Raw genomic sequence first — 27622 nt, 5'->3', positions numbered from 1 at the left:
AACGAGCAACGAGCGTGGGAAGGTCACATCCCCTTCCCGTCAGGACCTCCCGCTGCCCTGCGCTGCGGTGTGGGGTGCTCGGGTCAGCGTCATGCTGTGGCCACCCCCTCTATCCCCCTCCCCGCCTTCCCGGGGCGGTGGGCACCCCTGCCAGGGCAGGTGGCCCCAGGCAGGGCCGGGACAGTGAGGGACCTCGCGGGGGGACAAGGGGAGGGAGTGGGGACAGGCGTGGGCTGTGCGCTCCGAGGAGCAGGGGGAGAGGAGGTTTTGTACCTCATAGTGTCACTGATTTTGAAGTCCTGGAGCTAGAGCTGAATGAACAGTAAAAGCAGGTTAAATCATTAACCAGTTAGGGGATGGGGAAGCAGCTGTAAAAGGAACAGAGGAAGAAGGCCAGATTATTATTTTTGTTTCTTATTTTTTTTCCTTGTCTTCTCTCATCTTCGCCCGCCGTGCCCCGATCACAAGCCCTGCTTGGCCAGCGAAGCAGACACTTCGTCGGCTAGCGTGGCGAGCTGGGGGGAGTCCACCATATTGATGCTGCCGGTGGAGGAGACGTTGCTAAGGCGGCGCGGGGAGGCATCTCCGGAGATGGTGGGGGACTTGTAGACGATTTCGGCGCCATGGTCGGTCTTGGCTTTGGCGTTCTCACGGAAAGTCAGCTTATGAGTCTCAATCTGCAATGAGAGGAGAGGGCGGTGAGCGGGGAGGAAACGGGACACCATCCGGAGAGGTCGTTTTTACCTGCAAACTGTCCGCTCGGTCACTGCTGTTGTGCAGCTGGGAGGAAAGCTCAGTTCATTGGCCTGGTGCCCCCAGTGCCCCCAGTCCCTCAGGCACGTCCCCTCCAGTAGCCCACACAGGGAACAGGCAAAACTGGAGGGGATGGCAGGACTGGAGCATCTCAGGATGCTGCCAAATCCTCCCCAAGTGCCCAGGCCCAGTGTGGCGGTGAGTCTCAGGCACAGGACTCAGACGGTACAACCTGGGCTGCTCCCACTCCCCTGGCAGAGATTTAGGGAATGGGTGGGATCCCCATATGGCACATAAGGCTTCCCCTTAACCCACAGCCCAGCTGGGCACAAAACGCTGCTCCCATGAGCCAAACCCCTCTCTCCCAGCGAGCACGAGGGCCAGGGAGGGGAGGTGAAGTGGATCGGGTTTGCTACTTACTGGTGCCCTCCCCAGCCGAGTGCAAGGCTGGGAGCTGGCTCTCCGGGGGGGTGGGTGGCTCCAGCACCAGGGCCTGGAGCCCAGCAGGGTCTGGGCTCGGGGTCCGAGCAGCCTGGGGACGGGTCTTGTCTTCCTTGCCTTTCTCTCTCTACAGGTGAAGAAACCCGCCCAGGGCGGTGGGGTGCAAAAAACGCATCAGCAACAAAAACCAAGATCCAATAAATGTCAACCAGAAGGAAAAAGACAAAAAATAAAGAAAAGAAATAGAAAATTGGGGAGAAAAAGATCTGAAAAACAGGGCCATTCACTGGCCTATAGGAAGAACAGAGCTGCCTTTGGAGACAGGGAGGAAAGATTTCCATGTGCAGCAAAGGAGAGCAGATGCTGCCAGCACAGGTACTTTGGCAGAGCACAGAGCGCCCCGGCTTCCCACAGGAGACCCAATACAAGGGTGGCACATGAACCAGCATTCAGCCTGGAGAGCTGTGGACTATGTGTCCAAATCTGGATCTTTTGTGTCGCAGAGCAAGGAGGGGACCGGGGACGTGGGAAAGGCTGGGGAAGGGGCAGCAGAGCCGCCCACAGCCACTCTACGTGGAAGGCTGACGGGGCTCCACTGTGTCCTGTCCCCTCCCTGCGAACAGTGTCCCACCTCAGAGCAGCACTGCCTGAGGACGGTCCCTGGTGCTAAGGTGCAAATGGGAATGGGCTGGACAAGGGAAACAATCTGCGGCAGCACCTGAACTCAAGTTACACCGACAACCTCCTCCAGGTGTGGATTTAGGCAGGGTATGGGCAACTGCCACATAGGAAGGCTGAGGCCAGGTGATGCTGCTGCTGGGTCACACCCTTGCAAATAAATTTCCCCTCCAAAGGGCAAGTTCTTCAAACTATGGCCCAGTGAATGTGCCAGGATATGAAAGAATCATCACCGTAATCATAAAAACGATGAAAATGGGCTTAGTGAAGCACAGGGAAGTCTGATGCGTAGCAGCAGCGAGAGAAGGGTAAGGAAGTCAAGCGATCCCTCAGTCAAAGGCCAGCACACTGCTGGGAGATGAAGAGCTGGGAGGTGCACAGAGAAAACGTGGCCAAGAACAAACTGCCAAAATACAGGAGCCAAAACAGAACTTTCCCCTCCCAGTGAGAAAAACGTGTTTGAAAAACAAGCAAGATAAAAAACACTTTTCCCTGGAGAAATTCAACTATGCGGGTCACTAGGCCGGAGTCTCAACTCTGTGCTTACCTGATCTCCCTGCTCCCCTGCCTGGAAGGGACTTGGCTGTCCTTGAAGCAAGGTTGCCGAGGTGTTCTACTTAGCTAAGACTTCCTGTGAAGTAACCATGAAAGCCTCCAGCAGGACCGGCTCACCCCCAGTTCAGTATTTCACCTGACCTGATTGGCTTTTGTCTTTCAGTTTAAATCCCCCCAAACACGCACCACTCCCTACACAGAGTTCTTGGTCAGTCTCAGCTGAGAGACTAAGACTTGAAGTAAGAAGAGGTCACCTTTCTTCTGAAGTGACAGCCTACTGCAAAGCCACCTTGTCTAAATAAAGCTAAGCCTTTAATGCTCCATGTTCACTGGGGAACCAACACCTATGCAGCACCCTGAGCTGCCAGCTTTGTGCCACACCGCTGGGAGCAATTGGCTACGCAGAGTGCAAAAGCAGTTGTTGACGGTGGCACCCCTTAATGTGAAAGGTTTGAGATACAAACATGTTTCTGCACAAACTTCAGCGAACAGCAGAGAGAGCAGGAAACCACAGGAGAGGATATCGCTTACATTCACACTCTTTCAGGCGGCCATGGGCCAGGAAGAGGACAGAGACTGCCATCCTCACAGCTCTGCCACAGCTGTGCTCCAGCAAATGTCCTCCGTGTTGGCAAACACAGCCCAGAAGCCTCAGCTCTGCCCACCTGCAGCAAGCCGCTGGCAGGAAGATGAGCTGGCTGTTTGGGCAGCGGCTGGGTGGCCCGTCCCTGGGCAGGGCGCTTTTTGTCCTCTGAAGGACAAGTGTGCACAGACCACCCCATGCTAGAACACGGGCAGCAAATTGTTTCAAGCACTGGGGCAGAAGTGCTGCCTGGTAAGCAGAGAGGAGAGGCCACGTGGGCTAAAGATGAGCTGGGTGAGCAGGGCTTTCTCCGAGCCCACGCTTCAGCCACTCTTTGCTTGCGTGCCTGCTCACAGAGCAGACAGATACTTGCAGAACAGCATGCCTGCTCTCGACCCAGTGCCCCTTTACCTTTTTATTTCCTCCTCCAGGGACGTGGCTGATGTTATCTAAGGACCCGATTTTCGATTGCACCTTATCTTTGAAGTCCAGTTTCTCAGATTTCACCTCCACCTGGCCACCGCCTGGAAGAGAAGAGCACGAGCAGGGTTAGCTCCTCTGCCAGCCAGGGCAGGCTGGAGAGAAAGTGCTCAGGTCTGAGCTGCCGCTCCAAGGTGCCTCAACCAAAGCACTGCTGAGGCTGAGCAGGGGGTGAGGACCAGGAAAACAGCAGCAAGAGGGACCCCATGGTGATCTGGGAAACCCAGGAGCCAGGACTAGTGGGAACTAGGATAAAGAGACTTTTCAGAGGATGCTGCAGAGCTGACAGACAGCCCAATGTTTTATAGAGCCAAGGGAAGGGACCTAACCTTACTCCCCTAAACACCAGCAGTTTCCCCCCTATTTATTCCAAAATACTTCCCATTTACAGCGATGTGTTGGCACAGACAAGGGTGTCCATGGACCAGACCAGATCCCTCCCCTACTAGCGAATGGTCAGGCAAACTAGAGAGGGTCTTGCAGTGACACAGCTGGTAACAGCATCCAGCACCCCAGGTCTCACTCTGATGCTCCAAGTCACCATCCCACATGCCTCCCCTTGCTCCCTGCACTACTCCAACCTTCTTCCCGTCCCCAGCTGCACACCACGACGCAGCCTGTGAGCTCCCAAGGACCAGCACCCGGTGTTGCTGGATGCTGCGGAGTCAAAGGGTACCTGGTTTGTGATGGATGTTGCCCAGGGAACCACATTTGGATGTCACATGGCTCAAGTCGACTGGCTTGTAAACGATTTGAACCTGTCCATACGAGAAAGGAAAAAGCAATGAGCTTATTGCCACCATGGGCAACCTGGGGAGGGGGAGGCACAACACACACCGGCACCTGATCTGGATTCAAGGGAAAGGACAGCTTAAACCCCGGTAAGATTAATAATACAAAAGAAACTGTATTCAGAAATGGGAGATCATTAATGCCCGTGTGCAGTAGCCTCTCTTAACATGTCAGCATGCACAAGATCACCTCTCCACAGAGGGGGAAAGTAGAGGCAATTTTAAAGTGCTTAAGTGAGAGAGAAAGTGGAGTGGTAATTAATTAAGATTTGCATACACATCATCCAAAAGGAGGAGATATACCAGAGAGAAAACGTAAAAAATAAATACCTTTTCTGGTGTAAAACATAAAGCTTATGTCCACAAAAACTGAAAGAACAGAAATGATCAATGTGCACAGAACTTTTAAAAGAGTGACCAAAATATGCATTTCTGAAAAATGCTGTAACGGAAATAAGGGTTAAAAAAAAAAAGGCAAAGCAAAGTCTAAATATCTGGCAGGAGTTCACATAATATAAATTAAAATGGCAATTATAATATATTGAACCACAACATTATTTCATGATATTATGCTCTGTTTTTTACTTCTTTTACCCATTACGTCTCTGAACACGGGCTCCAGCAATTCCACTTAAACTGCCCCATTCAAAGACCGGCCACGGCGCTGTGCCGTGCCTGGGCGTGGGGCCAGCGGCCTCTTGCGCACGGACAACCAGGTTACACGAGACGCACACACGAGGAACGGTTAACGTGGAGCTGTTTAGTGGTTACGTTAGCGGTTAAACACCACACTGGAAAACACCAACGACTGGAGAGGTCTGGGACCATCAGGCGTGTGAGGGATGACAAACCACAGCACAAACACACCAACTACATCAGGAACAGGAGACAAGGGGGTGAGATAACATCCCCATACCCCCAGAAGTTACCTTGGACCCTGGTTTTGGACTCACACCTGTGCGTGAATCAGCTATTGCTGTAGTTAGTGGGGATTGTGCAGGAGAAATCAGATCATCAGCACCTCACGGTTGGTTCCTACTCACTGGGAAGTGTCTGGCTCTCAGTAATAGCCTGGATTCCAAGGGGAGCATATGCTGCTCTCTGTGTTTTCACCCAGCACCACTGCTCACCAGGCATGCTGCTCTCAGAAATCTCAGGAAGGATGTGCCAGCACCAAAGGGACCTTTGCAGAGGAGCTGACTCCCCCAAGCAGCCAGGCAGCCTCTGGACCAATGTGGCCGAAAGCCAGCACCAAGGATTCGCCGTAGCCACGGCTCTCTGTCAACCTGAGCACCCTGTGCTGACTCAGAAGCCCTGGGGTGAAGGTCCATCCTTCAGTTCCTTCATGTTGGCCCCATGTCCACTGGCCCCATCACCCTCAGAGCCAGGTGTTGGACCGTGGTTGTGCACACCACTGAGAAACACTCCCCTCTCCATCATGCAGCCAGGAAAAGGAGGGGGGAACAGAGGCTCGGTGCCACCGTCCCACCGGCATGGAGCCAGAGCATCATGCACACGGGCCTGCCTTGTCTCCCGTGCTCACGCATACCAAAAGGCACATTTGACAGAGTGGAGACAGAGAGAGGGGGAAAAAAGCAACCGCAGGGTCTGGGAACACATCGCAGACACAGACATGAAGACAGCGTTGGGGAAAAGATCACACGTTTAATGCACTGGGTAGGAGGAGAGGCAGGAAATAGACCCCAAAAGGACAGCTGGCGCCTTTCTAATCCCAGCCATGACCCCAAAGGGTCTATGAGCAATTTGGGCACCACTGGGACCTGGGACTGAAAGACCTCCCATTTCCAGAGCAAGCAATCAGCAACTGAAACACTTTCTGCTCTCATTCCTGTTCCCTTCTTTCACAGAAAGGACTCCATTAACCCTTACCATCCTGCTGGGGAGCAGAGAAGGGTCCTCCCCATTTTAGCAAGAAAGGAAAAGGGGCACAGAGTCGCTTGCCTGGAAAACTAGTGCCACAGACCTGGGGATCCCACCTCTCAGCATCAGCAATGCTTAGGTCAACTTTTGCCTAATGCGTCACCTTGTCAGAGCATTCACTGGCTTAAAAAAAAAAAAGATACCAACCCCAGGTTACTGCAGCAACAGTTCACTCCTCTTGAAGCAGCAATGGCTGGGCAGGTAGTCACTGCCAACAGCATCGTGGAGGATTAAGACATGACGGCCATCAAACCCCGGTGGTCTCTTGTTGCCCCTTTATCGGAGGAGCCCCAGAGCACAGCTCTGACACCAGGACAGGCTGGGCAGCCACGCTCTAGCTACGTCAGCACATGGCTTTGCTCCAAACAACCCGCACCCAGAGCTAAGCTGCTGCTTTCGGTGTCAACGCAGCCGGCAGCAATCACACGATTGTCACTGCTGGCAGAGCCTGGGGAGGGATGACAACCTCCAGCCAAAAATCCAGATAATTCTTAACCCACTGCAGTCACTGCAGCTGCGAACGCTTGCCCATGGTGTGAGCTCTCAGTGGAGAAAAGGATGAGCTCACCACCCTGAGCTGAAGCTGATCACCAGCCACAGCACAGATGATTCGTGACGAACGCTAACTCCTGGCGTAACAAGTGGTCCACCAGGCAGTCCAGCCAGTGCAGGACCCTGGGGTAAGAAAGAGCAGAACAAGCATGGAACCTGCTTCACAGAGGTCTGACCTCTGCAAAGCAGCTCCTCTGGCCCATTAAATAAATGCAGAGTAACATCAAATTTAAGACGGAGGTTGCAAACCCAGTTATGTCCCAATGCTTGCGTGCCAAGCCCTCTGCAATGCTCAGTTTCTCAGGGAGGGCGTCCACAGAGATCAAACGCAGCACAAAGAAAATCCATCAGCAACATCTGAGGGGCACCAGACAGCTTCCTCAGATGACTGCAGACCGGGCAACCACAGACCCTGGGTTGCACTGTTTGGGGTCTCAGTGACGCTCCTTCCTTGGTCCATCATCTTTCCTGGACGCAAACTCTGCCTCCAGAGAGACTGGTGTAAATCCACCAACCTCTGTGGAGCTTCTCCAGGTTTCTGGCACAGTAACTGAAAGCTGAGTCCAGCTATTTATCTGGGAATGGCTGGAAATGCCAGTGTTCAAATCCATTAACTCAGTATTACTTTAGGCTCAGCCTCCATGGTCACTGCCGGACACATTCATTAGCAAGGAGAAGCTTAACATTTGCACGGATCATACCTGCCTGATGAGAATGGGCAGGAACCTGTGCTTTCACATGTTGTGCAGAGTCATGTGCAATTTAGCAATATATTAAGCAACAAGGACTGCGTTTGCATATAAATCTATTCTTCTACTGCATCAGCAACTACGTCACTGCCTGCTAGAGGCCACCCATCCTGCAGACAATGAGGCATTAGGCCTTCCACGTAGTGTAAGACCTTTGGGTTAACAGGATGTTTTGTTACAGACATGGTTTCTACAGGGGTCAGTTAGTTCTGTCCACGTCAGGCATGTACAGGACTTGTTAGGGTTCATCTAACCATGTCGTTCAGGTTAATGGGGTTAAATGACAGCACGTCACCAATCGCTATCTGACAGCAGGGTTGCTGCAGATAGCATTGGCAATTTAGTGTATTCAACATGCCACTAATAATAAGGATTATTACAGTGCATTCAAAGTGTGAAAATACTCACACTGCCTCCTCCCGGGATGTGTTTGATATTATCCTTTGAGCCACACCTGGATTGAACGCTGCTAAAGTCCAACTTCTTATTAACAATCTGCACCTTTGGTAGCCAGAAAAGAGTCATTGCACGTCACCAATAGCTATCTGACGGCAGGGTCGCTGCAGATAGCATTGGCAGTTTAGTGTATACAACATGCCACTTATAATAAGAACTATTATAGTGCATTGAAAGTGTGAAGGTACTCACACTGCCTCCTCCTGGGATGTGTTTGATATTATCCTTTGAGCCACACTTGGATTGAACGCTGCTAAAGTCCAGCTTCTTATTAATAATCTGCACCTTTGGTAGCCAGAAAAGAGTGTGAGAAACAACATGACCATCTGCAGCTTGACCATGCGTTATATCACTAAAGCCAGGAAACTGTCCTCCAGTGCCAAGAGCAAAGGAGAATCTCTGGCTTGCTGCATAGATTTGTCTACTCGTGGGTTGGAAATTGAAGATGGAGGTGGGCAGGTTATAGCTAGAGATTGGATATGTCTGGCTAGCAAGGCAGCCCTAGTTTCCAGGCCAGAAACACTGGCAAAAAAGCCAGCTCACCCTGTTTTCTTTCACCAAACAAAACAGGGAACTTGCTGGGCAGCAAACACGCTGGAAGGCACCGCTGGTCTGAGACTCAGCTTCTGCACAGCCAATGGAAGGAAGAAGGATGGAGCTGAGAGAAAAATACCTGCTCAGCCCCATCTCCCATGCTGGGCAGCATGCCCTCTCACTAGGACAGAGATACGTGGCCTCACATTTCAGCAGTTTGAGCAAACTGGGCAAACGGGTGCAGCTGGCCAGGGCAGCAGGCTGGAGAGCAGGAGTTGTGTGTCCAGCGCTGTCTGGGAGAGGACGCCTGAGCTCTGCACTGTGCAGGGCTCAAACTCCCTCTACAGTTACAAAGAGAAAAAGCAAATGCTGCCAGGGATGCAGTCCCATGCCTGCAGTTTTCTTAGCTCCTGTATAGATGAGATGAAAGGGGCAGCACCGACCAACCCCAAAGGCAGCTGCTCTACTGCATATTCCTAACGCCGTCTTGGACAGGAGAGAGGCTGGAAATGGCTTGGTGCTACAGGGGAACCACGTACCATGCTAACTTCACCCTTCAGTTCCAAGGCCTGTCTGCCCTCTCCTCACACACACAGATTTTTGTACTAATTAAGCTGCTTCCTTTTAGAGCTTGTTTTCCCTATTTGGGTTTTATGAGGGCAGCTAAGTTGGAGTGACCCCACGCATAGGAGCAGCTATTCCAGACAAGACAAAGATGAAGATAGGCCCTGCTCCTTCCCCTACACGGACTGGAGTGGCTTTACAACCTATGCAAGTATAAACCAGAGGTAAACGCAGGTAAAACCAGCAGGCACACAGGCCTGTGCTCCCGCAGGAGAAAGCCTGTCTGAAGCACAACCCTCATGGGAGGAGAAGAGACACAGCATCCTGCATGAAAGCAGCATCACATCACACTGCACATGCAGTCCCTGGATGACAACGTCCACGAAGCTGGCTGAGCAGGCAGCCTCGCCCTCCGTTTCAGCATGTCCCTGGCCTGCTGCTGCAAGGAGAGCTCCTCGCTATACCCTGGTTCTTTACCATGAGAAGCACCAAGGCTGACACATGCCTTCAGCATCATTTTCCAAGTTCACATCAACTAATCCTGCAAATCGGGATCCAGTTCTGCTAGACCAGGCTTTGCCAGAGCAGTACTCAGTGATCCAGCAACAACAAAAGTGCTCAGACAATGCAGAAACACTGGAAGAGATCTGGCCTGGCTAACTCCTGGTGCGTGTGACCCATGTACATTTGTTTCCCGAGGCTGGGGTCTGAAATCTGCATGGAGAGCAGGCTCCAGACTCATCTTCTGGCCACCCTAACGTCAAACTCGTTGGACCAGCCCCTTCTGCCCCAGCTGCAACCGTTCTGCTAAGAGCAGCCTCGTGTCCTACAAAATCCCCAACAGAGCATCCAGCCACTCTCCCCTGCAAAGATCAATGAATTGTCCCAAATTCAGCTGTTCTTACTCTTTCACTGACAACAATAAACAACATGTTGCCTGAGAGAGCAGAGAAAAAAAACTTGTAAAAGCTGGATTAAAAAGAACAAGCAAACAATTTAACCAATTTATAGTAAACGGAAGGGTTCCTTCTTAAATCCCTGAAAAGCAGTGTTTTGTGGGGGCAGCAGGAAAAACTTACGCCTTGTGCCAAGCGGGCAGGAGGGCTGAGGCCCCGGGACACGAGCAGCTGGAAGGACTCATGCTGCTCTGCTCGTGCCCAATGGCCACAGCAGCCCTGCCCAGGCTCCAGAGCCCCCCTGGATTGTGGTACAAAGCAAAACGTGCATTGTCCAGTAAATTGCCAGCCACGGCAAAAAATGCACATAGGGAAATGGAAAAGCACGTTGCTATTTAAGATGGTGAAGAGAAGCCATCTCAAAGCCTCCCTCCATGCCAAAGTCGAACATTCAGAGCCACGGAGTTACCCAGTCACACAAAATGGCATGCACCGCACTCGGGGAAGATTTGTCATGGCTCTGTTGCATTAGCAGCCGCAGAGCAAGGTCTGCAAGGCAGTGTTCCCCCCCAGGGCAGGCAAGCACAAGCACATGGAGACTCCTGACTGCACTGGCCATCAGATGGTCTGTCATTTCACATCTGTGTAAGAGCCACTGGGCCTTCACCAGGCAGAGGAACCAGGTGCTTTCACGTCTCCACCCATGCAGCAAGGAGGATTTTATAAAAGCCTCAGGACACGTCCACACAGTGCAACGGAGCAGAGCACTGAGGCTCGGATGCATGCTGAGCAGCCAACACCACAGCTGGAGCCGTGTAACCGCACACTGCTGCTCTTGGGGCTGCACAGATAAATTAGCTCACACCACTCCCTCACCCAAACTCTCCTCTGCTGGGCTTGCAAAATTTAACACGAGACCCTCGTTCCCAAGCACTTGGTGCACAGAGTTCACTTTGCTGCTCATGAAACAGCCTCTCTGGGAGTGAAGAGTACTAGCTGTTGAAAGGATAGTAAATGCCACCAGTTCTGGCCGTGCCACACTGCTTCATGTAGCAAGACAGTGCCTGATCGCAGAACACAATCCAAAACCTTGCCAACAGAGTTGGATCCAAAATCACAACGTTCTGAAAAAATGTGCCAAGGCTGGGACCCTCGCAGGGAGGAGACCATCCTGTCTGCTCGCTAATGAAGAAATGGAGGCAGCGTTGAAGGGACTGCTCCAGATCACATGGTATAGGATTCAGAAACACAACCCTGATCCTGCGACTCTTTAGGGCTGCAGGTCACAATTTGCTCTCCCTAACTGGACACCACAAGGCAATGTCATTCCCCTGGCAGCCAGTCCATACATTGACATGCCACCCCACAAAAGCCACATCACAAGCTCTCTGCAGTCCTCTCTGCGGGAGAGCTGTACTGCACTAAGCCAGGCAAGCAATTCCAGGACAAGCACCCAACCCAATCAACCCAAAAACCTTTAAAATCAGAATCAGGCTGGAGATCAGCTGAAGCTTGGCTGCCCACTGCTGTATCTCTGGTCCCAGTTGGGCTGCTGCTGCTCCAGGGAGGGCTCTCTCCTCCCAGATGCAGCATCAAGCACCTGCTGTCCCTACAGACAGGCCCCTGGAAAGCAGAGTCCACATTTACCTTGCCGCCTCCGGGCTGGTGCTTCAGGTTCTCAGTTGAGCCAATTTTGGACTTCACATTTTTCAGATCAGGCATGGGCGCAGCTGATGGCTGGATGCGGCTCTTGGCAGATGCAGGAGATTTCGGTGGTGTGCGAACCACTGCCACCTTCTTGGGCTCCCTGGCTGGTGGGGTGGGCAGAGAGGGAGTGCGGGAACGGCTGCCTGGAGTCCCGGGGGAGCCGGGACTGCTGTAACCGCTTCTGTCTCCAGACTTTGGCTGCTCACCTGAAGTTTGCAGACAGAGGAAGGCAAGCACAGGATAAGCAATCTGGGTATGCAACCCCTTCCCCACTCACTGCCTGCCTTTATGGGCTTGATCTGCCTGGTCCCAGGGCCCACCCGCTACTCCCAGTCCAGACCATCAGCAGGGTGGAGATGGCTGCGCTTTCTTCTACTTCGTTTTGAAGTGAAAACTGTGATTAAAGGCAATTTCCTAGTATCTCAGAAGGAAGATGGTCTTCATTGTCTAGATCATTGGTAAGACTCCCCACCTGAGCCTGACATTAGCATGCATGACAAATTATAGACAAAAGACACTCAAACAAAGCCACTCTTCTATTAGAAATTTGGAAGCATTTTTACAAAATTATTTTATGTAATTAAATAAGGCTGATCACTGAGCAGCTTAGAACTGTCCCCAGTCTGAAAAGAAATGGAAGAAGAAAAGAAAACCCTTAAACATCACCTTTCTCAGACTTTGCTGCTGCAGGAGGTGGTTTTTTCTGCTCCTTTCTGCCTGTTTAATGAATGAGAAAGATGCTTAAACATAATAAAGCTGGAAATTTAATTGATTTAAGGTTTTATGAAGCTCTGGTTAAGTATGAAAAATATATATATTCAGGAAAATGCACCGTATTAATAGAAATTCACAATGCCTGATGCTTTCTGGGGTTTTCTTCTCTCAGAATAATGGGCTAATCTCCATTCCTGCAATCGAAGAATTGATCCTCTTGCCCCTGCTCTTTGTGAAATATTGTCAAGAGAAAAGGAATAGATGGATTAAAAAAACAGAGCTGCCTAAATCTTCCAAATTTGAGGAAATCCCAAAGGGATAAAGCAACTGCCCTCTCCTACACACTGGCAAATATATGAATGGAGCAGATAAAGCAACATCCAGAAAGGCTCACGTCAGAGGAATCATCCCTAGCTCTGCACCCACAGCCCCATGACGAGGCTGAGCAGGTCCGAATCACAACGCAGACCTCATGCTGCTGGCCGTGCCCTTGCTTAGCGCTGTGCATGACCGCAGCCTGCACTGGGGCAAATTTGTTCACTACCCCCACATAACTGCATGGAGAGCCTGGAAGCACCACCAAAGCAGAGCCTCTGGTGTCCGAGACACCGTGGGAAGGTGGCTGCATGCCGCTCTCACCATCACCTACCGGAGCTGGGAGGTGTCTTGGGGGCGGTGGGCGTCTTTGCTGGGATGCGCGTGGCATTGGTCGAGTTCCTCTGAGCCTGCCCGGCTGCAGACCGTGGCGTGGCCGTCTTCGTGCCACCTCTCATCTCCGGGCCCTGGGGATGCAAGGGGGAAAGGCTGATGCAGGGGGGATATGCCTGGGAATGGGCTATCACCCCTCATGGATCAGAGCCACTGATAGGAAGCCTCCTGCTTTCTACCCTGACAGCCCACAGGTTTCCCCACATGCAGGCATCTGTGACGTTCCTGTTTACACCCCGTTTCGCATCACGGCCCGTGCCACAACCACTGCACCATCACTCCTGGGCTGGCAGAGTGGCTGAGCCGATTTCCCATGTGAGCCCTTCGCTTCAGCTACGTTATTCACCACACGCTCAGGCCTGGTTAAAAAGTATGTTCAACTCCTTTGCTTGTTCTCTAAATTTCATCATTTTATTTTCCCTGCCTTGCTAAAATTTTGTACAGAAGATAAATAAATGCATTGACTAGACCAGAGGCTCCATTCAGGAGTACAGTGCCAGACTCCAAATACAGAGAAGCACCTCCTTTATCCTCACCTGTAATATGCTACTGTAACATGTACATAATCTGTAATGGCATGTAGATGGCAATATGCTACTTACTGTCTTCTGATCCTGCAGAAAAGCCTCCCCAAATCTATCGCTTTCTAATGCTGGTCTCTGTACAAAAGCTCACGAAAAACATGCAAGTGAAAATTTACAAGCTGACTGGTCCCATTGCACTTCCTATCACGGTAAAACCATATCCCACTGTCTGCAACTTGCTATCTCTGCCCTTTCCCTCACCACGGGTATATTTGTATGACTAAACACCACAAAGGGAAACTCCGAGCTACTTTTTACATTGCAGAATAAGCCACGGATGTGTGTGCATTCCCTGTGTAGCACCTGGCAGATCTGGCTCCTGCACATTTCAAATACATCTGCTGTTTACAGCCAACACACCCATAAAACGCAGCATGAAGCTGCAAAACGAAGAAGAGCATGGAAGAGTATAAAGGGACCTGGAAATGCCTCAGGGAGACCAGGTAACACCCTGCAGCAATGAGATATTTTTGCTGTAACGCAGAGCAAGGGGCCTGCATACTGTTGAGATGGACCCAGTTGCTTCAAACACCAAAACTAGAGCCAAGTCTGGCCACGGCCACTGGAAGGTGAAGGGGAAGCACATCCCACCCTCTGCACTGAATGGGACATGGAGAGACTGCCCAGCCAAGCGCTGCCAGACTTGTCAGGAATGCCTTAAGGTATTTCCCCAGGCAGCTTTGCCTCTCTCACATCCCATTTCCTTACCTTGGCTTTTGTTTCTTGCGCTCCTGTACTGGCAGGTCGGGATGTGACAGAAGAGACTCGTTTAGAGGTGGAAGCAGGGCTGGTGGGTGTTTTCGAAGGGGTTGTGCTAGAGGAGGTGTGTCGTTGGGGGGGGATGGAGGGTCTATCGCCTGGGGGTTTGGCAGTGGAAGGTGAGGATTTCTTAAACATGAAAACAAAATAAAATTGGAACAACAAAAAAAAATCAGTATGGGAGGGAAACAAAAGGGGATCACCAACATTCAACAGGATTAGAAGGTGCAATACAGAACTGGGTGTGGGATAGGTGATGGCTGGTACTGCCCTCTCCCTGCAGCACAGAGCTGGGCAAGAGCTGCGGGGCCCAGGGCACTGCTGGACTTCCACGGCTGCAGCGGTAAGTATGGGGCACCTCAGCTCTATTCCACCCACACGGTGCAGCAACACCCAAGCCCCTTTCTGGGGAAAGCATCACCCCGTGACAGCCTGCCCTTGCCACTGTCCTCCACACCAGTGGCACGTTTTACCATCTGAACTGCTCTATTTACTCTCAAACCCTCTATGTGCTCCACTGGCAAAGATGCTGCAGGTACAGCACTATCAAAAGCAGCATTTCTGGGAGATGCAGGTGACTGCTCCCATGTCTCTCAACCCCATCATACCTGCTTTGACAATAATGGATCGCTGTTTTTTATCTAGACAATTGCTTGGTATCATGTCAAATGCTTAGCCTGATACAACCCTGCCAAACCTCCCTAGAGAAAGACCCAATTTCACATTGTTTGAAAATAACTATATTCCTCAACCTTTAATTCTTCACCCACTACATTGTCCATCAGCTTGTCCATTATCTCTGCCAGGCACCAGCCAGGCTAACGGCCAGCTGAACTAAACCTCCTCCAAATTAGCAGTGTGACAGGTATCTTTAAACTTCTGGAATTTACCCACTATTAAACTGTGTTCCTCACACAGAACACAGCATCTGCAAGGCCTAGATTATTTAACTTAATTTTTTAATTACATGTCTTGCTTTTTTCACTGTTACGCTGCTTGGCCCTAATACAGCCCAACACAGTTTTGAGTTTGCTTTTGCACCGGTTTGCCCCAGCAAAGCCAGCTGTCTGCTTTCTGGTCTCGGGCTGAGAAAATGATTTCTCTAACCACCCACCCAACCCCATGAGCCACATGTTTGTTTTAGATTTGGTCTGCTTCCTCGCCCTCAAACATCACCATGGATTGCACCATCCAAACCAGGGTGAGGGAAGAAAAAATAAAAACACTCTTGAAAGACAGACGAAAGAATGGAAGATAATGGCAAGGTTTCCTAAGAGGCCCAACTGCAGTCCAGGAGAGCAGGAGAGGGAGGCAGGAACATGCACAGCACTTAGTGGTTTGTCGTCACCTCTGGTTTTATTTTTTAGCTTACCTTCGGTTTCTTTTCCTCAGCTTCAGTCCCTTCCTTGTCTTTGCTGTCAATACGACCTGACAAATGGAAACACACACAGTTACACTTCTTGGGACTGGTCAGTAAACTCTAGAGTGACGGTAACGCTTGCGCTACAGCAGCATGCATGCTGGGTGGGTGTTCCATGTTCCTGCTCTCTCCTTTAAATTAAACACTATTCTTAGAAATATGACCAAAGTCACTCATTTCTTGCAGAAATACTTCCACATCCTAAACACATTCTTTCCGGGTTAACAGATTATCCGGTGCATAGACAACAGTGCATTATTCATCACTGGAGTATCAGACGTGCGCAACAAGGTCTGTATGAGACCATTTTGCCCAGATTTGCACTCAGTTCCAGGTAGCATCTGTTCAGTTTAGGACAGAACAGTTCTCTTCAACCCTAAGCATGAGTCTCCCTCTCTAAAACACCCACTGGTTCTAACAATCATATAAATAAAGACTAAAGTTGAAGGATGCCCCAGTCCTAGCAGCACCAGGTTGGCCGTGATCTCATTTAAAGTTGTCGTTCAGTGTGTTAGCTTTGCAAAGCATTATTATACCTGGCTGTTGTTAATTCCCATCTCTCCCGACACACTGCTTTCTGCCTCCCCAGCAGACAGTGTGCCTTTGATCTGGGTCAGACCCTGCAGGGTCTTAAGGTTTTAGCTGTTGTCCTACTTGATTCGTATCAAGCTTACAGTGACTCTGACAACATTTCAGTGTTTTGTCCCATCAGCCTACAAGCACAACAGACTGCAGTATTGCTAATTAGGAGATTAGAAACAGGGAGGAAGTAATGTTTGTACTATAAGGCACTCATAACAAAGCCCCTTTTCCCCATCTTCAGCTAATTCCTCCCTAATTTGGGAGGAAAAACTGCTGATATTCTCCCCAGAGTTTTGGAAACTTGTCCTTGGGGGTCAACCCTTTCCCAGCAACATGAACAATGTTGTTAATCCAGCACTGACCTATCCCAGCAGCCACTCCCAGAGCTGCTGGATGCACTGCCTTTCCCAAATTCAGCTAAACTACAGACTGCAGCAAGGCTGGGGCTGAACAGCCACAAAGTATCTCTGCCTTTGAAGCAAAAGACCATTAAATAATTAAAGAAATTCCTCCTATTGAATCAGAAACTGGTTGACTCTGGGAAATGCATCCCGAATGTGCCATTGTTTTTAGGCTCCAATGCTAGTGATAGCAAGCCATGCCAATGCCCTGCAGCACATGTGCGAAGCTTCCCGTTGGCTTATTAGGTGGTGAACAACAAGAAATACGTTATGAGCTTTAGCTCCGATGGAAAAAGCGGCATCAACAATTTCTTCATGAACCCCACGCAGCAAAGAGCACGCTCTCTCTGCCGCAAACCAGAGCATCATTTCCAGGCTAATGGAAGCAGCAGAGCCAGCTTTTGGGATGCAGCAATGGGGTGAAAGGCAGAGCTTCCCCCAGGCCAGGCCCTGGACAGCCAGAGCTGAGGTACAACACAGTGAGACACCATCGGGTTTTAGCATTTGTCCTGCTGCCCCAGCTTATTAACACAATTCAGTGCAAAACCTGCATTTGGCCACCAAGCAGGGCCCCTGGTGACATCCCTCTGACCCCCAGTAAAGGTGGAAAATAGCTCTTTGAAAAAGAAAAGGTCTAAGAGCTGCTCTGCTGGCAGGGATGCTCGGGCATTGAGTGGTGAACTCAGACCTTCACCCAAGACAGCTAAGACTGAGATTGCTGCATGAACACAGCAGCTCCAGGGTCTGACTGCCCTCCCAACCTAGCGACACACATGCTGTTAGATGCACCCAAGAGCCAGGCCTCCACACACACAGGCAGTTCCCACAGAACACCCCAAATACAGCCATCGCATTGGACCACCCAGGGACATGCCTTCCAGAACTGGGATGGGAGCAGGATGCTTTCTAAGAGCATCGGACATGCCCTGCAGTGGGCAAAGGTCCAGCTAGCTGCAGACCTTGCCTCCAATAGCAGTCAGTAGTGGATATTTAAGGGAAAAGTACAAGAAACAGGACTAATGTGGGGCCTTTTCCATGGGTAGACCTGCCATCTCACTTGCCTTTTTCGTCCTCCCTCCTCTTTAGGAAAGCCAATACGAAGAGTTATTGGACCGGACAGTGGACACATGCAAACCAGATGGCATGTGTCTTGCTGGAACAAGCTGCAGCGTGCGCTGGCTTAGCCCCACTCCAACATGCCAGAACAACGTCCATTCAGTCTTCATCTTCTCTGGGAAGGTGCCAGGTGTGAGTTAAGGTGCCCACCCCGCAGATCCAAGGAAATCAAAACAAAAACAGGTGAACAAAGCATAACTGGGGACACGCCAGCACCATGCAAGGGACGCGAAACCGAAGCATAAGGGTCTGGCAAATATGCCAGGACATCCAGGATTAAACTAAAGGGGGAAAGAGGGAGAGGGAAAAGCAGCGGTGCTTTGTAGATCAGTTCACAGCAAAGGTCCAGGCCATTTCCCAAGCAGCAGAATTCGAGAGGTGGCAGCAAGCTGAAGTACTGGTTCAGGCAGCCTTGTTGTGAGCAAGCCACCGGCAATGTGAGCTCAGGGCAGGCAAACGTTGCACACACCTTTTAGGAGAGGGACGCGACTGACTGCTTTATCTGCAACATGGGAATAGGGTTTCTTCTTGGGCGTCTGACGTTCTCCTGTATCTGGCACAGCCTCTTGCAAAGCAGCATCTTTGTCTTCCACATCGTCTTTTAACTCAACAGGGAGTTTGGCTATTTCTGTCAAGGGTCCAGAATCTTCTCCCTCCACAGGCTCAGCGTCTTTTTGAGAGATGACTTCAGAAGGCTCTGATGGGGTGACCTCTGTGTCTTCTCCCCCCTTCAGTGGCTGTCTCCTCTCCTCTTGGTCTTCTCCTGCTTTATGTGATTCCGTTTCAACAAGTACCACCTCTCTTGGTACGTCTCTGAGGACACCTTTGGACTTATTTTCTTCAAAGGCATATTCTTCAAGAGCTTTCTTGGCTGTTGCTGGACACAAGCCCATTTCAGGTCCTGGTAAAACATGCTGACCCACCAGGGAACGCAAATCCTGTTCAGAAGTTTCATCAATATCACGGTCCTCATCTCTCTCCCAACCACTGGCATCTTCTTTTAATGGGGCTCTGGTATATAAAGGAGATGGCCCATCTTTAATATGGGAGTCATCTGTGCCACCTGCTCCTGCCAAGCCCTCAGTGCGCACATCACGACCCAGCTCTGTTCCTAGCGCTGGATCCACACCAATGCCTTCCCTGCCTCGACGATCCCACAACTCATTGCTGTCTTCAGATGCTCTGGAGTCTTGGTACATATCCAGGGGTATTGGGATGGTGACCTCGATTTTGGTGGGAGCTGCTGTTGTAGCCTTCATTTCATGCAACAGAAGAGGCTGCTGAAGAACCCCAGCTACCTGCTTTGTGGGCTGGCTTTCTCTTTTTATTGCGTCTCCCACACACTCCTGAGGGCCAGGCTGTAGCTTTGGAGAGCTTGGCTCCCCTGGAGTTGAAGATGCAGGGTACGAAGCACGGGCAAACAATTAGCACAGGCATGTCAAATAGATAGTCAATCATGTAATGCTGAAGAGAGACTAAGGATTTCTACAATCAATCTAGACGATAAAAGCAAGTCCCACATTGCCCCACTGAACAGATAACTCACTTCTACAGTGGCTTTTGCCTTTAAAGAAACTCTGATCCCCGTGGGAATCAGGAACAGCAACAGCCACAGCACGTGGGAGACCAGACTCCTCCCTGGACCCGGTCTCAGAGGTGGCTGGGGTATCCAGCCACCAACATCTGCCACACCCAGGCTCTAGGAGCTGGTGTAGCTATAGAGGTTTTCAGAATCCAAGTACACGCCCATTTTCTAATCTAACACCAGCACTGGACCATCAGTTTGCTGGTCAGTGACCACCTCTTCTTGCCTCAAGGGCCTGAACAAAACAGGCCAGACACCCTCCCCTCCTTCACGGGCTTCCCTACAGTCCTCTCCTCCCTCACAAATGTTCATGCAGACACGGCACCAGTTACATCCTCTCAGAGCTCAAACCACCTCTGCTTTGTTCTCCAGAACATTTCTACTGCTAATGAGCTTGAGGGAAAGCACTCCTGTGTCTCCTCTCTTATTGCCATGTATTTCAACAGCCAGCAGAGCAGACAGTCTCAGTGGAAAGGACTGTAAGCAAAAAAGTGGCTGTAGGCACACGGCCACAGCAATTTTGGACTGTGCACCAACTCAAGCTAATCAGAGCTCCAGTGCTGCTGCCACCATTTGGGCAGAGTAGGAAATGTGACATTTAAAACCCAAACTTAAGGTCACAGAGGCACAGATCTCTCTTTTTTCTTTTTTTTTTTTTTTTGGGGGGGGGGGTGGTGTAAAAGAGAGAATTCTGTTCTATCGTTGATCTCATGCCTGACACAGACCTTTACAATTTCACCCAACAATTGCTGCATTAAGCCATATATTCTAGTTGAGCTGGAGCTTTTCTGTTAGAAATTCATTCAACTGAAGCAAAGATGCACTGAGCAATGGGGAACTCACCCTGAACATAGGTAAATTGCTTTAAAGTCAACTGCCCTACTAAGAATGTGCATCTTATCTTATGAATTTGTCCAGCTTCAAATACTCTTTGGTCTTTTTGAGCAGTGATCAGGTAAACTAAAGAGCCTAGATCAGAGCACTTCAGTACTGAGATTTCAATTGTTGCTTTGTTAAATTAACAAACAAGATTAAAACAAGAAAAGAAGTCAAGACTGACATGGTCTTTTAGCAATGTTCTCCCCATTTTAAAAGAATATGATGGTTAAGTGAAACTACCACACAAAGACCTTTGAAATTGTTGTTTAAGAGAAATCTTAAATTGGCATGTATTGGCAGGTAATATTTGAAATGTGGCATCAAGAAACACCTTTTATAACCACAGGGATTTGAAGAGTGTTTATGCAGTAGCCAGCAGACCATCCTGGCTCATTTCTTCTGCAAACGAATAGCATGATCATTAAAGACCGCTGATGCAGAGCTGTGGACAGTCAGTTCGTTAGCTGTACTTCCATACTCCAGGACTTGTCAGGGGTTCTGAGGCAAATGTGCAGCACAAGGTCAAGAGCTGGCAGAATGCCACCACAGCACAAACTGTGAATCAGAAGATGCTTCTCCACCTGGGACTCCAAAACACACTCCATCTTCACCGCAAAGATCATTTTTTCAAGTCCCACAACACAAAAAATGAAGGCAGCTAGTAATGACATACCCAAGACTCTGTGTGTGTGTATCGATAATCACATTTTCCTCCGAATCAAAGACATCCATTAAAAAGAAGCAGCACATTATTACAAGCCCACTTTCAGAGAAGTAACAGTTTACATAAGAACCCAGAAATGTCATGTATAGGTTATATCAGAGCTCCAGCTAGCTGTATGTCCCCATATCTGACAGCTGAAAGATCCCAGGACAGCACAGAAAGGTCTTATTAGAAATCCAGTGAGAAACAGCAGCTAGAACCAGACTGAACTGGGCAGACAGAAGAGAGTACTTCACTCCCCTCCTGCTAACAATCTTGATTCCTTTTTTGTAGTGGCACCGCTATTTTAAATACAGAAGAGTTGCTAGTCCATGAACCACTGGACAGGCAAGCAAAGGTTTTATTTTGATTTCAAGGAGCAGACTGCACATAACTGTGCTCATCTGTGTGTGGAAAGCAAAGACGACCCGAAGTCTGCCCTGAGCTGAGAAAGCAAAGACCTATTTACTTCTTTAACAGACGTGGATGACTGCAAATGCACTAATGCAGCCATGAGGAGGAAAGATGCTGCCCAAGAAACTGGAGGAATTTATGTCTACTGTGCAGAAAAAATGGGGTTTAACTAAGATTTTAAACAGTGCACCAAATTAGTGCTATGGTGTGTTAGTGCTAGCAAGACAGTAATATCAAAGTGAGTTTGAACCTATAAGTCTGCCCCATTGGACACAGAATTAAGCTAGCACAGGGCGCTTTGGGAAAAACCCGTCCTGAAGTTTTCCATGAAGTCTGAACTGAGCACAGTCAAGAAAGACTTTCCAGACAGCCAAGAGGTCCCTGGATAATTTCTTGGCTCATCTGAGCAGACGCACAATTAATGCTCAAAAACTCTCCCTGCCCACCATCCCTGGCTTTGTCAGTCACATTCCTTAAGACTGGGATGAGAAAAAAACACCCTTAATGTTAAAGTCAGGGCATCAGTGAGTAGGTTTGAGACATGTTTCAAGTCAGAAAGAGATGTAGTAATTAGAGAAACAATTTACTTCTTTCAAGTACGACATGCAGGGCCCAAAACTGACTGCTCAATGCTGAGCAGTTCCTCCTGGTTAACTGCACCATCCCGGCTCTGTCTGTTACCCTTTCTAGCCTGGAGGATGCCCTATTTTGCAACTGGACAAACAAGCACCAGGGCTTCAGCCATCTGAGAGAGCAATTTGGTGCATGAAAAGCTGCAGTTCCCTGAAATGAGTATGTTGGAACATTCAAAGCAAGTATGACTCTCCCCTGTGAGGAACAGGGAGAACTGCACAACTGCTTGTACAGTGCAGAACATTTGCATTACAGAAGAAAATTCCCAAGCCACTAGCAACCAGCCACACACATGGGCAGCAATAACTGGACCCCAGTGACAGATGACTCACTCACCTTGAGCAGCATCTCCTGCAGCGTGGTCCTCCAGGTTGGGAGTGGCTCCTACACCCGCCTCTTCAGCTGGTCCCAGTTCAGAGAAAGAAGGGGAAAAACATGATCAAAACAAGATTTAAGTTTAAGCGTGTGTCTGGAGAATTTATTTACCTCCCTGCTGATTCTGCCCATCACTGTTGTATTATGAGCAGGGCAGTATCAGAAAGGCAATCAACCCACACTGACGATGGATCTAGGTAGATCTAGTCAGCCTGTGCTGTACCAGACTGGAGGAGTGCTTCACCAACTCACGCACCCTGGGTGGCAGGGTGTAGTACAAGTTCCTTCAGGCAGAGGTGCAGAAAAAAGGCTGTTAAGGAGCAGGGAAACTTGGGGATTTATATCCCCTCTTCTATACCCACCCAGCATTTATGTTGCTGGCAGTACTCACATGAATGTCTCTTACCTGAGCCCTACCTTCTTGGTGTCTACTACTTAGCTTACTGTAATGAACTCTGCCAAGGCTATTTGACACTGGTAAATCTGAGTCGAATATAAATCTGACACTTCAGGAATACTGGTACATTAGAGAAGCACAGAATTTATCACAGTCTCTATCAGAATTTTTTCGATTTATTATATGACCACTTTCAAACAAGCTTAATCAATTATATTTGTATGTCACAGTTCTACAGTCAAACTACGACTTTCGCTGTTTTCCCCATTTTCTTCCAAAGAGTTCAGGACACACTGCTTCTTCCTGGCTCCCTGGTACAGTCAGACCTTAAACGAGAGACTGTGCATCCCTGCTAGCAGGCGAGCCACTCTGCGTTTCAGCCCAGGGCTCCGCCAGCAGCCTGGGGACTGGATGCAGGACAGACAATTTGGCTGCCCAAGGGAGCGTGCTGTGGGCTTGTTTCAGTGTTCGGGCATTGGCAGAAGCCCATTTCCGCCCACTACCTTTCTCAGGTCTTGCCTGACGCTTCCAGGAAAAGTCAGTGGCTACCATACAGGGGACACATACTCATTTTTCACATACAGACCTGACTCTCCCAGGAGCTCCTGCCCTCTTGTACACACACAGCACTGCTGCAGCTCACTCCCTTCTTACCCTGCCTCTGAAAGACCCCCATCCCTCCTCCCTGGAAAAGCAGGCCCAGGTGCAGTGATTCCCCACAGAGCATTCAGGCTGAATTAGCCACTTCACTTCCTCTGCATTATCCTTAAAACACGCCAGCAGCCAAAGAACTGCTGCAGTGGCCTGGATTTCACCTGCCGCTTCAAAGACAACTGCATGGGCTGGGCTGAGCGAGAGCGCCAGCGAGACAAGCAGCAAGGTCCTGCGGTGACTCCCTTGCCTCGCCAGCAAAGCGGGGCTGCTGGCAGAGGGGCAGAGATGACCGGGATCTGCAGGTAAGCACTTAGGCTGGAGATGGGAGGCAAAGCCACCACAGAGACACCAGATAGAAAGATTGTCACATGGGGACCTGAGAAAGAGAGAAGAAAAGGCTGCGAGTTTCCCCCAGGATGGGGAAGGCAAGAGGACAACTGTAAGCTAGGAATTATTTCTGCAGGCCGTGGAGAAGAAAGAAGCACGCATCAGGACCAAAGCCTGCCTGCAAGAGGTTTTGCAGTATTATTTTAAAGCACGAACCAGTCCAGCTCTCTGCTCTGTCTGCATCAAGGGTCAAACTGCACCTTGATCTCCCTCACCTGTGGTTCCTTCTGGGATCTCCCCGTGCTGTTCGACACCACCCTGATCCTCGTGGTCTCCTTCCTCCACTAAAGGTGCTGTGGCATCTGAAAAACAACGCAGCTTTCACATAGCCGTTGAGTGGCAAAACCCTGTGGAGGCCAGGACGTGCCTGAAGAATGTTTTGATCAGAAAAGCACCTGACTCCCTCCCTTGAGCCAGTGCTTGTGGAGGGAGACAACCGAGCATGACACAGCAAAGCCAGTATCACAGGGACACCATGAGCTGTCCCCTCTGCCACAAACCACACATCTTCAGCGTACTCCTTATGCAGCTGAAAGCTTTACCATAAACACTGTCTGAAAATGCACAGCTGAAGACAGCCACTGATGCCTGATCTGCATGCATGACAATGCTATCTGCATGGAGACATCACTGATCTAGAGCAGGAAAGAACAGCTCCCATCAGATACCTTCATAAATCATCCGAGCATTGCGACTGCATCGCACTCTGGGCGGCTCTGAGACAGATACCTGGCTCCATCTACCAGAGGGATGTCTGCTCGTCGTGACAGCCTCGATCCAACTGGAAAGAGGGACAATACCCTCTTCTGCACCAGCCAGGTTTTACATACTGATTTCTTGAGCCACATACACAAGAACAGAGCCACTTCACAGACGATCAGTCGGCCCACACCTCCAGTGGGACAGGGCTGGAACTGGTCAGCATCTCTGTCCACCTTTCTTTTAGATAAATTTTGCAAACTAATGCCTTTACCTGAAGTCTCCAAGAAGCAGATACTTGGGATTAAAGCAACCAGAGTAACACAAAAAGTGTAGTTAATTAAAATGGTGAACGAGTCTCTAGACCACTTCGGAATTAGATTCCTTCTACAAACACGACACTCAGATAACACTCTGGAGCAGCACAGACATGCCCTGAGTCCTACTAATATGACCTTTACATCAGCACAAAGTTTTGTTTTATGTATAGACTCTGCCCATCTCATTATTCCAGCATGAATCATGCTGTAAACACGTAAATACAGAGGGGTCAAAAAAAGGGCTATGAGGTACAGCTAACTCTGAAAGGGAACAGAGCAACCAGGACGTGCTGTCAGTATCTTGGGGGAGCACAATGATGCAAACCTCTGGCCCCAGGAGCACACAACATGGGACTGCTCCCAGCTGCGCTGAGCTAATGGGACCTTACAGTCACTGTGTAAAAAGTCTTCAGGAAACAAACCACAAGGAACTTCCTAAACTATAATAAACACTTGACCTTCTCTTGCCTTCCAACCCACTCTCCACCTTTAAAGCTCATTATCTCATTCTGCAGAGTGGCAAACATCACTTGTGATGAGACTAATGAAGAGCATTTGTCCAAGAGTGCCGACACTCCTCCTCAGAAACCCCACCAGAACACGGCACGGCGAGTCTTTCAGCAAGGTTTACCACGACCCCATCCATCATTGTTTCAAAGCAGTAAGTCAAAGAGCTCCCACCTTCCGTAGTTGGGGTGCTCTTAGCGTCAGATGTTTCAGAAACAGGCTCATCCGATCCATCATCGACTGGTATCTGAAGGGGATAGCCTGGAAAACATTCATATACTTAGAACAAGTCCTTGGCTATGAATTATGGCCTGTGCGTTACAAACTTACGAACTGATTGCCCAGATCCACAGTAGCAAGAAACTGTAATTGGAGAGTATAAAACACGTGAACTAATAAGCAAGCAAAGCGTGAAAATGCCAACCAAAAGCACCAGTGTCATTACCAAAAGGAACAAGCAGAAACCCATCGGCAAAAGAAAAGCCCAGTGAACCGGACAGCTAGAAAGAGCAAAGCATGGCACAAGCAGGAAAGGAGATCTTGGCAACGTAAGCAGAAAAGATGTACAACTTCTGAGTCACTGTTGTCCTCTCTGCCATTTCTGGAGCCATTAGCCTCCCTCCCAGAGCAGGCTGCTGAACACTTCCGTGATGCGTTAATTCTAATCATTGCAAACGAGCAAGCCTTTGTAAAGGGCCTGGTGTAGCACATAACATACTGTGCAAAGACTTGGTTGCAAAAGTCATCTTTTGGAAGAGCAGGGCAAGAGGCACAAGTATCCTCTCTGCAAGGAGTCTGGGCAAATAAAATAATGAGAACTGAAGAAAATTACTTGGAAGAGAAGATTCAAACTAGCATAAGCAAAATCCCTGGGAACCTGTGATGTGCAAAACTGAGGCTACAAGCTGAGAGGAGCTATCAGACTGAAATGTATTACAGAGCCCAGGATGAATGGATGATATGGATTCTCTCCAGGACAGAGGCAATCCATTTATCTGGTATAAGCTGTGTCCAAAGCACCTCAGGAAAATAAAATTAAGATGACGTTTATATGGAGGATAGCCAGGAGTGAGTCCCACCAGGTTTGCTGGTGTTATGTGGGTTTCCAAGCTCAATTGTGGAGCATGGTGGAATGAGAAAGGAAAGGCTTCTTGAGAAATGCAGGTCTAAAATACGGGGCGAAAGACTCTTGCATGGCCCCCGCTCCCAGAGCTCTCTGTTCAGTTCCCCCCATCTCCCTGCGCAGGTGAGAAAAGCAGGCAGCAAGCATCATCCTTGAGCTGTGTCTCCAAATAAAAGCAGTGCTGTATTTTTATAGCGAACTAAGGAGTGAACACAGAAACAGGCATTTGCAAAGCTGCAGCAATAAGATCATCACTAGTCTGGATACTGGGGGTTGTTCTGCTCTTGCTGGGCAATGGTATCAAACATCAGCATCTTCCTACGACTATGAACATCAGAGCATCTTGTGGGCTACCCACTGTCCACTGGCTGCAGCCAGCTGATCTGCGGTAACCTTCCAAACAGGCATACCATCTCCTCCTGGCCAAACCCAAGGACCCCTCGCACTGCCACGCTGGCCCTGCTCTCCCCACTTAGGTCATTCTCTCAGCAGCCGGCAAGGAGGTCCTTGACACCATCTCCTCCTGGAGGTGCTCACCTGATGGGATGTGCTTCTCCTGGCCAGCTGCGTGATCCTCCATCATGGTGACGTCCTGACGCTGCTCCGCCATCTCTCAGCAAAGTTACCTGAAGAGGAGAGTAAAAACAAACACCCATCAGGCAAAACCTGACACAACACGCCTTCATCTGGAGCCCAGCTGGTGCGCTCTCATCTACTGCTCCACGAGATAATTTTCGTTCGTCAGCCAGTTTCCAGGAGCATTAAACATCCTATTGCAAGCAATCAGCCAACAACAGCCAACCATCTTTTCAGCCACTGTAAGAAGATATCTACTTTGTTCCCTTTTCCTGATGAGCCCTGAAATCACACCATTGTGCTCAGGGAAGGTCACAGCTCAAGATACATGTTACCTATTGGGTTTCACACTGAAAATACTGAAATAATTAAATACTGCTGAAATACTCCCCGGAGCATCTAATGC

The 27622-nt window shown here is 49.6% G+C and overlaps 1 protein-coding gene across 1 annotated transcript; it reads right to left on the bottom strand.

The window, feature by feature from the left end:
• Window positions 1-270: 270 nt before the first annotated feature.
• MAPT (microtubule associated protein tau) lies at window positions 271-27250 on the bottom strand. Its single transcript, XM_059830435.1, has 15 exons — window positions 27178-27250; window positions 25692-25778; window positions 24207-24293; window positions 22515-22580; window positions 18434-19354; window positions 15818-15873; window positions 14395-14574; window positions 13044-13176; window positions 12347-12397; window positions 11621-11886; window positions 8172-8264; window positions 7932-8024; window positions 4167-4248; window positions 3422-3534; window positions 271-677 (listed from the first exon to the last, which is right to left on the bottom strand). The coding sequence occupies exons 1-15, from the start codon at window positions 27248-27250 to the stop codon at window positions 462-464; spliced, it is 2517 nt and encodes an 838-aa protein (XP_059686418.1). The 3' UTR covers window positions 271-461.
• Between the last annotated feature and the right edge of the window lie 372 nt (window positions 27251-27622).

Source organism: Gavia stellata, chromosome 28 (genome assembly GCF_030936135.1).
Source record: "Gavia stellata isolate bGavSte3 chromosome 28, bGavSte3.hap2, whole genome shotgun sequence".
In the NCBI taxonomy this organism is placed as follows: Eukaryota; Metazoa; Chordata; class Aves; order Gaviiformes; family Gaviidae; genus Gavia; species Gavia stellata.
The sequence above is the reverse complement of the archived record's forward strand: the minus strand, read 5'-3'. Positions and strand labels throughout refer to the sequence as shown.

Bases quoted from the DNA above. Each gene is read 5' to 3' on its own strand.
- MAPT (XM_059830435.1), bottom strand. From the start codon at position 27,250: ATGGCGGAGCAGCGTCAGGACGTCACCATGATGGAGGATCACGCAGCT. The intron at 25,779-27,177 runs GTGAGCACCTCC...AATGTTTTCCAG, and splicing joins GGAGAAGCACATCCCATCAG to GCTATCCCCTTCAGATACCA. The intron at 14,575-15,817 runs GTAAGCTAAAAA...TTCATGTTTAAG, and splicing joins CTGAGGAAAAGAAACCGAAG to AAATCCTCACCTTCCACTGC.